This window comes from Diadema antillarum, unplaced genomic scaffold (genome assembly GCF_040938485.1).
Source record: "Diadema antillarum isolate AM-2024a unplaced genomic scaffold, OU_Dant_1.0 seq00000170_RagTag, whole genome shotgun sequence".
Taxonomy (NCBI): Eukaryota; Metazoa; Echinodermata; class Echinoidea; order Diadematoida; family Diadematidae; genus Diadema; species Diadema antillarum.
Genome location: NW_027271239.1, coordinates 1,976,134 through 1,987,254, shown reverse-complemented (window position 1 = coordinate 1,987,254; position 11,121 = coordinate 1,976,134). Strand labels below are relative to the sequence as shown.

Genomic DNA, 11,121 nt, shown 5'->3' with positions numbered 1-11,121 from the left:
GGGGGGGGGGGGGGGGGGGGGGTAGTGTTAGTTATACAGGCCCTAGACATTTTTTCACATTCATGATGTGTGTACAAACTTATTATTGTCATAATTGCTATTGTTGTTTTTGTTATCATTATCATCTTGATCTACATACACCTCTTGAGGGGTTTTAAACATGATTAGAAACATTATTCGTGTTAAAAGTCTGGAGCGTGAAAATTATGAAACTGTATTGAAATATCAAGAGAAAAAATGCAGGCAAGCCGCTTGTGGGCTCCTGACCTTGAAGTGTGGTCGGGCGAGGGAAGCCGCCTTTCCTGCTGTGGGAAATTCGTCCATCACTTGCCAAGTCAGTCCAGCCAGCTAGAGTACAGCTCGACAAGTGAGCGCAGCCCCTCGACAAGAAAAGGCGGATGTCTCAGAATATGAAGACAGCCAGTAAGTCAGGGGAATCTGGTTGAGATTATCCGAGGATTCCTCGTCTAACCCATCAGACTCTCCGTCAGTGCATCCAGAACGACCTTTACAAGCCAGAGACACACCACAATCTTCTGAAATCTGTTTCAGTGAATGACGGATATATCAGCAAGCTACGGCTCACAGCGTTTCCATCATAACAAGGTATAACTGCCAATAATGAATATGACGTTACTGTCGATAGACGTGCCGTTTAATAGTGGACTGCGTGTTTACGTGAGTATTATTCGAAAATATATCACTTGAGCGGTTTCCCTGTAATATATCATTGTTATTATTATGTCATTAATTGTTAGATCAATAGTTTCCCACGACATACAGATAGATGTACGTATAGATGTAACTTTATACGACAACATGCGTTTACTGCAAACGTCATGAATGTCATAGGCGAAACGGTTGAAATCTCATGAACAAAATCAAGCTGAGGTGATCAGAGATCTGAGATTCCCAACCAAAATAAAACAAACAAAAATACGCAGGAAACCTCATGAATAATGATTAGATACCCGTGGAATTTAATTGTCAACTGTTGATGTGTCGATGTTCCAGATTCCAGCTTTGGAGAACTATTGGAGATACTCTGGAAAGTCAGAATGGTTCGCCTGCATATTCTACAAGAGATTATTCTGTTGGTATCACTGCTACACGGATTGGCAAATGGTCGAGGTAAAGTTTGTTAATCTATTAAATAACTTAGTACAAGTAAAACACTTGAAAAATAAAAATTGTAGACCTACATTATTCTGTGTTTGTTTAAAAAAAAAGATTAGTTTTTTTAAATGGTACCATCGCTTTATAGTCATTATTATCGTTATTATTATTATCGTCATTACTATTATTATCATTATTATTGCTGTTGTTGTTGTTATCATTGTCGTATTTCGTACAGGTCAAAGAAGTAGTGAGCCTATATAATTCTTGTTAGAAATGAAATGAAATGAAAACGAAATATTTAATTTTGATATGGTTTGCGCATGCGATGGGTATCTCTCCTGTAGCACTGCATGTTGCTGTTTCACGTATCAGTCTGCACTGTATAGTGACTGCAATCCCATGTACGCATCGTTGTCAATATACCTTTCTGAAGTAATATACATTGTAATATAGTCTTGCGAGTGTATATATAGTGTGTCCATTTTTGTCGTTGTTGTTGCTGCAATTTTTGTAATTTAGCTGTTCCTTTTTTGGCAGCATCGTATACTAATTCAACCATATTGATATCTTTATAGTCCTTCGCGAATGCTGTCCCCTCCAACTAGGAAGTAACATACTGATGTTAATAGATGATGATTTTTGTGATGACATTGATGATGATGATGATGATGATGATGATGATAATAATAATAATAATAATAATAATGGCACTATTCCTCTTACTTTTCCCGCATAAAGGAGATAATGATATGACATAATGATTTCTTTATCTATTATGTTTTGTTTCATTATGATAAAAAATGGTGTCCATTTAAATCTCATTTGAATATGCAAAAGTCACATTGTCGGAAATGAAATGAAATGAAATGAAATGAAATGATTACGATTAAGATCACAATCATTATCGGTATGATTGCCTTTATCCTCATTATCACTATTATTATCATCAATAGGCCCTATACAGCGATTTCTACTATTTATTATCATTATAATCATTGTTCAGAAAGTTGAAAAGATAACAGTTCATCAGTGGTTTCCTAGTAACTTTCAAAATAATAAAAAGAATAAAAACAAAAAGCCAAATGATTTTGGATGAACTGAAAGAAATCATATTAAGGGTCCTTTTTAAGTTGTGGTCACTGATTATGATATTTCACTTTTGTTAAGCTGCTGTGACACTATCATAAACTCACTCCTTCGAGATTAGATTTCCGTGAAAGAAACTGAAAGTGAGAATTTCCAGGATATTTTTATCTTTTCTTCTAAAATAAATTCAAGCTATTGGCATGTCATCCTGAAATTTATTGTGACGTGCGTAGAATTTTCAGCAAATGTTATGAGTTAATGCGGAGAAAATAAAATATAAAACGATTTATCGTTTTCGATGACTTACCTGATGTGTGGTAACAAAAATTGCCTCCCCCTAAAAAAATCAAACAAACAAACAAACAAACAAACAAACAAACGAAAACAAGTTATAATTGCTTCTGACATCACGAATAAGTTTTAGTTGTATTGGGCTCAAAATAGCTAAATTAGTGCGGTATATTAAGACTGTCCCACCGTGTACCCACATTTGGTATAGCAGTATCCCACAATGTTGACCTCGGGTAATTTTTTTGGCAGGCCTCCCAGGATGACGTCATCGAACATTTTGTTGCTAAAATTTCGTTAGTGTAGATCAGTTATAGAGATCACAATTATACTAATAATAACATCCCGAGGAACGCTTGCCAATAAATTTCCTGTTACCCGCCTCCTCCCCTCTTGAATGTAGGTCACACACACACACACACACACACACACACACAGACCCATAACCAACAATTATCTTATATTGACAACTGTATGTTTCTGCAGGGAAGTGGGAAAAGATCTCTTTCTTGTCTTCCTGGGTTTTGTGGAGTTTTTGTTTGTTTGTTTGTTTGTTTGTTTGTGTTTGTGTTTGTGTTTTGTTTGTGTGTATCTGTGTTTTGATTGTGTGTGTGTTGTGTGTGCTGTGAAATTTTCATGAGCTTACATGGCTTGCTCCTACTTTTCCCTCTTTTATTTATATCTGTGTATCCTGCAGCTTTGTATCTGTTCTAAACGGTTTCTTCTTCTTTTCAGTGAGAGCTCAGAGTATATGGCAACTACTATTTTTTTTAAAAAAGCAAAAAAAAAAAAAACAGAAAATAAAAACTCTTAAAAAGTATCAAGTGTGTCATAGTGGTTGTCACAAACTATATGGATCTCCTGATTGTGCATTCTGCGGCAGGCCAGACTTTACCCTCTAAAATGTTAACTAAAAATAAAAGAAAGGAATGGTCAGGAAACGTAGGGTGACGTTGAAGGTGCTTTGGTAGGGGGCGGCCGGGGGATCATGAGGAAAGGAAGAGACGAAAATACGTGTTTAAAGTCTGATCCAAATCGTCTGTACACGTGTAATATATCGTGCTAAGTATATCACCAATGTCTAGCTCATACATTAAATTCCCTGGCTCTAAAACCATCATTCAGATTAAGTTGGGTTTACTTAATAGAATTAAGTAGGAATCTGATGTATATGGATTAATCAATATATTTATATTAGAGGGTAGACTTAGCTTTGAAAAGTTCTGACCTTTATATTTACGCCTGCTTGAATTCAGTCTTAATACACGAAGTTCATATAACTTTAAGAATTACTGGATGCTTGCTTTATCTCGATTATGCATGTAGCAAGCAACTCTTTTCTCTACCTGTGAAATGTAAGTGAAGCGCTCACAGGTATAAATCAATTACAATATACATCGCATGTATTTTGATTTGTAGCTGGGTTGGGCAAGCCTCCAACAAGCTTTAGAATCTTGCCGTGCATGAAGTATGAGCTTGAAATATCTTGAAATATAAGCGCGGTATGGAAGTGATCTGTCACACTTTAAAGGGATAGTATAGTTTTGGTTGAGATGGGGCTTCAGGTTTCCGACTTTTTGTGAGATGATGAAAAATCTCTTACGAAATATGGAACACTTAGAGCATATACATCTAAAGAGGAATCCAAAATTTATTTGATGAAAATTGGTTTTGAAATGGCTGAGATATCCAAAAGCAAGGTGACCCTAATAAAAGGAGGGACCTACCTTTTATTTGGACCACTTTGTTTTACTTTGTAAACCTCAGCCATCTCAAAATCAATTTTCATCAAATATACTTTGAATTACTCTTGAATTGTATGGTCTTTCAAATTTCATATGTGGTTTCTGATTATTTCGCAAAAAGTTGAAATTTGAATCCCCCATCTCAACCAAAACTATGCCTTCCCTTTAACAGACAGTACGGTTAGAGTGCAAGTTGAGGGGTGAGGGAGGGGTGAAGGGAGTGGTAGGGAGGGGGAGATAAGGGGGTCTGGTGAAAGATGACTATTTCCTCCCGGAGCGAGGGAACTGCATGCATGGGGGCAAAGAGAACTAGTGTGACTTCAAAACTTTTCCGAGGGGCCAATTTGTGGTTCAACTTCCTCCCTTCAACTATAGAATGTTGTTTCCCCTTACTGTTTTTTTTTCCGACAATCACTCGTCTGTAGAGCGCAAGTCTGTGTACTAAGATTGCCTACCATACTGATTGTGTGTGTCTTTGGGTTTAACTGTGTTCGATTTTATTGTCTTCGAGAAACGTTTGTGCGTAATATGGATAGGGTAATTTCATTCTCATTTTTGATGTGGGTGATGTTCTGTAGACTTATCAAATTTTAGAACTGAAACAATACTGATAAATCAGTATACAAAAATAACGTAGAAACAAAGAATTGAGTATCCTTGTCACAGCAGCATAAGGGTCTTCCTTTCAGTATAAATCATTTTCTGTTGATTTTGTTTAATTAGAATAGCAATTTTTTCCCTCAACTTTGTCATTAGCCAGTGAGACCTTACCTTATCCTCTCAAAAAAATATGAAAAAAATATATATATATGCATTTGTTTTTTCAATTGTATCTGCAATACCTCCAAAGAGATAAACCCCAAATCCGCTGTTCCTGTACTCATGTGTTGCGAGATTCTAATTAAGAATGCACGGATTCATTTATTCCGAACAGGTTCCTGAGCTTTGGAGTTTAATCATCATAACACAAAATGTACCCCGCGTGCTCAAACTTTTCACGTTTCTTCCATCTTTCGTAACCTCTGTCAGAGCTTGGCCCCCAAGACAATCTGACTGCCACAATATTCAGTCAGTACAACAAGCACAACCCGCCCTCACACAACGAATCGACGAGAGTCAAAATGGGAGTCATTCTACGTAGTGTGGCGAACTTGGTAGGACCCAAAGTAGAGCCGAACTCCTGTTATTTTAGTGCTATACCTTCTTGTATTATTTTATTTTGGCTTTCTTATTTTCATCAAAAGCTGCAATATCGTAAACGGCAGATGCACACACAAAAAATAAAATCGTCTTTACAATATCTGTTCGCCAATAACTTACACTTATAAAGTTCTGTTCCATTCGCATTTGTTTAAAGTTGTGGTCAATATTTATTAAGCCAATTAATGCATTGCTATTGCTGTTTATTTCCGCTTCTTATAAACATTCGATATCTCGGAATTCCTGCTGAAGGAGTCGAACTCTTAACAATTGTTGATGCTGTATTATTTCCATCTTTCAGCACTGCTATTATTGCTGCCACCCAGAAAGGTAGCATCTCAGCATTTTGATTTCCTAACTAATTATATTATGTTATGTTAAATTAGATAGTATAATAGTATTACGTCGTATTGTTGGTGATTTATCGATATACTCCTATTTTCTTCAGAAAGCTTCACAATAAATGCTACTAACTTATGATGGACGTTGAAGCATGAATGCATATTTACCTTTTATAGAGATAATGAATTAAAAAAGGCACTTCCAGTTGTCCTTTCTTTATAAAATGGTAGTTTGCTACCCCTAGAGTGAAATAGTTACTGACAGGTTTTCATAACAATGGCCAAAAAACACCACAGTAGCAGGAACAATGATTTTGAACAACGTTGATCGATATTGGACAGACCTTGTATCAGAAGTAAGTGTTGTATACGCGAAGGCGTGCTGGCATTTTTATCAGTCAACAATCGCGGGACGATGATCATTTGATCCTGTGCTGTAATTCCTACATCATAGAGGTGACATATTTTTTCTTTTTTTTTTCAGGATGAATTCGAGGGCACTTTCTCGGCTATTGTGTGGCAGAAATTGGTAAGTATCAAAGAGACACAGAACTGTTCTATGACGCTGATTCCATGAGAATATAAAGAACTTGATACTTTTATTGAGATGGTGATTGCCGATTCTTAAAATCACAATCACTGTATTATTTTCGTGTCGGTCGCCTTTGCAATTTAGTGTGAGAGATTTTACACAGAGGTATTTTATGATGTATTAGATTAGAACATTGTCTTTTGAAAAATGAATATCTACAGAAAAATGAGCCCAGAATGATTCTGTTGTGCTGCTTCTGTCGTCATGTTGTTTTCCCCCTCCCTTTATATCTTCCCCAACATCTTGTGGTGCTTTTATGACCCTCTGCAAGTGTTTGCTTTCCATATCATAGTTTCCTATCATTAAACCAATTTCTGACATTTTATAATTGTCACGCAGTTCTGGACTGATCCCAGATTGGCGTGGAACGAATCCAACTTCGACGGCATCGACGTGCTTCGGTTACCGGCATCACAGCTATGGATTCCAGACATCGTTCTCTATAACAGGTGGCTGCATGGATGGCTAAAATTAAGTGATGGCATGGTGTTCGTTTCAATTCAAATTTGATTTCCAAAATCACACAGATTATCTCAAATGCAATGATTACAAAAGTCATTGTGATTTGATACAAAATAAATGAAAAAAAAAATGTGAGCGGAAAGAAAAATAACAAAGTGCATAAAGTATATCAAACTGTGTAATCAAAATCATTGTGTTGGTAGGAAATGAGAGCCCCAACTTAAGGACATAAGATTAATTTTGATGTTTGTAAAAATGTGTGCCATCCAATTAATAGGAAGTTTGAAAGAAAATAATGATGGTGCTATTTATAGAACACCAGTTAAAAGTTTTTTTTTTTGTGCTGAAAATTTAGAGATTCCTTCTTTCGTGCAGTGAAACGCAAAAAATAAACCATGATTTTTTTTATTTTTTTTTTTTGCAGCGTTGCCGAATGGGAGACGTTGTCTCCGGTCCATGTGTTGGCCTACCCGGACGGCATTGTGTATTCCATCGCTCCACTTAGTGTGAAATCGTCGTGCGAGATGAACCTCGCAAAATATCCGTACGACGTCCAGGTAAGCGTGACTTGTTATTGAGATAACCTTCGTGAAAGACCGCAGGTGATTAACCATTGATTAATTAACTAAACAAAATAACCTGTTCCAGTAAAACAAAGAACAGGCATAAACTACTAGAAGTGCACTTTTAGCATAAACAAGTATATAGTAGAAGTGCACTTTTAGTAGACACTAATCGAAATCTTCAAAATATTTTGTAAAGTTATGAAATATTGAATACTCTGATAGTATCACTCGTGTTAAGGAGCACCATGTAGGCCTTTCTAAAAGGCATTGCAATTCTTACCATCACACAAGTCTGAAATGTGCTATATAAAAACTAGCTATTTTGTTATGATTATAATCATTATTATTATCATTATTATTATTATTAATATTATTATTGCTATTATTATTATTATTACTATTATTACTATTATTATCATTACTGTTGTTTTTCATAATCACGCCTGGAAAAACACAAATTGTACTTTCTCCCTCCCTTTCTCACACATTCTCCTCCCCTCCCTCCCTCTCTATCTATCTATCTATCTATTCATCTATCTATTTATCTATCTATCTATCTATCTATCTATTTACCTATCTATCTATCTATCTATCTATCTATCTATTTATCTATCTATCTATCTATTTATCTACTTGTCTATCTATCTATCTATCTACTCATCTATCTATTTATCTATCTATCTATTTATCTATCTATCTATCTATCTATACATCTATCTATCTATCTATTTATGTATCTATCTATCTATCTATCTATCTATCTATTTATCTATCTATCTATCTATCTATCTACCTATCTATCTACCTATCTATCTATCTATCTATCTACCTATCTATCTATCTATCTATCTACCTATCTATCTATCTATCTATCTATCTACCTATCTATCTATCTATCTATCTATCTATCTACCTATCTATTTATTTATCTATCTATCTATTTATCTATCTCAAGAACTGCACGTTAGTGTGGGGCTCTTGGATCCACGACGAATCCATGATCTCGCTCCAGCCGTCCGACCCCGCCCTCGATCTCCACGACCTCGTACCGAACCCGAGATGGGAGGTGGTCGACACATCGGTCGTGCGACATGTCAAGAAGTACAACTGCTGCATCGAGTCCTTCGTCGACCTCTCCGTCTCCGTGATCCTCCGCCGACGCCATCCCGACAGCTTCATCGCATCGTCCGTCATTGCCGCGTGGATGGTAGGATTTCACTTCAATTCACAAGATTCACACAATCTCCCCTTGTCTCAACTTTGTCGTCATAAATTTTCATTTTGGATTTTGCTCTGCATTACATTTTATGACAACATAATTGTTTTGAATAACAAGAAAAATATAAAGGATATTTTTTTATCGACAGCTACAAGAACACCACTCTGTGCTGACGGAAACGTTACATGTGCACACGAAATAACTCTACTCAAGGCCTATTCCACAGCATAAATTTGCATGTAAAGACCTCAACGACGATGTCGATTCGAAGTAGAGACACACAAACCAACCAATAGAATAAAATCACATTTTGATTGCTAGACTTCCATACGACACACTAGGAAACCGACTAGCTATAATTGCCACCTGAATGATGGATCATCAGCATGAACATTAGCATGATAGCTGAAGCATTATGATGACGGCGATGATCACGGTGCTGATGGCCGTGAGTTATGGCATGTTCCCGAGACCAGAGTTGAGCATCGTAAAGGAGGGCCTTCAGACGACGCAGGTATAATGACAGTGAAAAATGCAAAAAGGAACCAAAATGAAATCAAACTGGATATAATTATGCATGCATATAAGGCCTTAGAACATGTGCTTTGAACCTGCAGGTGTTCTACAACCAAATAATAATAAGGACCTAAGAAAATAGCCTACTTCTTATGCATGTAGAACTAAATGCTTCAAAACTTAAATCAGCCGTTCCCTACTGAAAGTTTAGGCCAAGTTCTTAAAGACTTTAATGTACAAAATGAGCAAACAAGCAAATGCCCTGAGTGTCAACTCACTACTGAAACTTTACAATCATTTTTGGAAAAGAAGTGATACTGCTAAAATATTGACGTATCATGGAGTTAGGAGAACTAAAGTTTTAACTAACTAAATTTTCTCCTCGCCTTGTTCCCCCCCCCCCCCCTCTTTCTCCTTATCTATCCCTCATTCTCTCCCTACTTTTTCTCCTGTTTCCTTTCACACGCTCCGACTCCGCTTTACTTCTTCTTCCCTCCCCCACCCATTCTCTCTGTCTCCCCTCACCATAGGATCTCTTGAATGAACGCAGACGACGATACTTCCGATTGCTCGATCTTGGCGCTATGATCGTCACCGTCGTGCTCCTCTCGATCATGACTGGCGCCCTCTTTGCTTCGTGAGCTACTGGGTCGACCGACCACCGTTCGTGTGTATTGCGTGCATGTGTGTGCGTGTGTGTGTATGTGTGTGTGTGTGTGTGTGTGTGTGTGTGTGTGTGTGCGCGCGCGCGCGCGCGCATGTGGCTTTTCCTACCACTAGATGGCACTGGAGTATCAGAACTGAGCAAATTACCATCTTATGAATTCACCTGTCCGTGGTCACTACAAAGATCTAAATAATCTGTATATTATATGATGATCTGACCAGAATGGCGTGTATCTTGCGATCAGCGGTGCTAGCTGGTATCATGGCTTGCTTAATCAGACTGTGTTTCCCCTTGTATGGGTATATAAGGCTAAACGACCGATTGCCCTTATTTTCATCGTAGGAATCGACTTCATCCTAAATTCATTTTCTTCCATACAGTTATTATTTTGATATTCTTACTAAAAGAGCCTGACTCCTATATCGCCAGAGATACTGCCGATTGAATTCTTGACCTGTACATCATTATCGATGCTGTATCACATATGGCTGTTGTATGTATTACTGAAGCATACCGTTTCTTACAACATGAGGCGAGACCATCGAAACAAAAGTATAAGTTTAACAAATTTTAAAAAAAAAATCCAAATTGGATAGACAACTAGATGTTTGAATACGGTTGAATAGTACACTGTCTCTGCTTGGCAATTGTTATTTCACTAGTTGTGTAAATTGTAATTAATTTCTCTAAAAGGATAATTTCAGGATAAACAATGGCAATGTGTAACGTAACGATGGTAACCAAATTTGGTCTCTTACAACCATTCTATTCACCTAAAATTGGGGGCGCATCTCCATAAAAAGCTTGCCAATTAAAAGTCATATAACTATTGTGACGTAATTTCACAAAACAACGTAATTATCAAAAATATATTAGTGCCTGTGTGAGGGTTAAAGATGTGTTCTCTCATTTATGAGTTCAGTGAATAATAGTTTGTGATATCCCTAAATTTCTTCAGCGTTTCCTAGGGCTTATTGATCTTCCTTGTTGACCCCCCCCCCCCACATAATTTTTTTACACAGTTTTCATTTTTCGTGCCCCTTTTCCTATCTGAATAAATTCATGTATATTGTTATAATATTTTTTTTTAATTTTATATCCATTTTCTTTGTTTCCATTTTTTCAATTGTCATGTTGTACTTATGTTGAATAGAAAAAGTAACTTGAACTTGAAGGAGTGAGTTTACGTGTCATTATTCACTGTTTACTTAATCAAACAATTCATAACACGATACAACTTTTGACATGTTACACTGTTTTAGAGTTGCGCTGGTTCTTTTTTTAAAGGTTTATTCATGTACAGAAATAATTATGTATATA

At 36.7% G+C, this 11,121-nt stretch overlaps 1 protein-coding gene across 1 annotated transcript; it reads left to right on the top strand.

The window, feature by feature from the left end:
* The first annotated feature begins 237 nt into the window (after positions 1-237).
* Positions 238-9,775, top strand: LOC139728275 (neuronal acetylcholine receptor subunit alpha-6-like). Its single transcript, XM_071639234.1, has 6 exons — positions 238-367; positions 5,268-5,392; positions 6,711-6,820; positions 7,258-7,390; positions 8,355-8,606; positions 9,665-9,775. The coding sequence occupies exons 1-6, from the start codon at positions 238-240 to the stop codon at positions 9,773-9,775; spliced, it is 861 nt and encodes a 286-aa protein (XP_071495335.1).
* The last annotated feature ends 1,346 nt before the right edge of the window (positions 9,776-11,121 follow it).

Coding starts and splice junctions, on each gene's coding strand:
- LOC139728275 (XM_071639234.1), top strand. CDS start 238: ATGCAGGCAAGCCGCTTGTGGGCTCCTGACCTTGAAGTGTGGTCGGGC. Junction 7,391..8,354: donor AATATCCGTACGACGTCCAG/GTAAGCGTGACT, acceptor ATCTATCTCAAG/AACTGCACGTTAGTGTGGGG. Junction 8,607..9,664: donor CCGTCATTGCCGCGTGGATG/GTAGGATTTCAC, acceptor CCCTCACCATAG/GATCTCTTGAATGAACGCAG.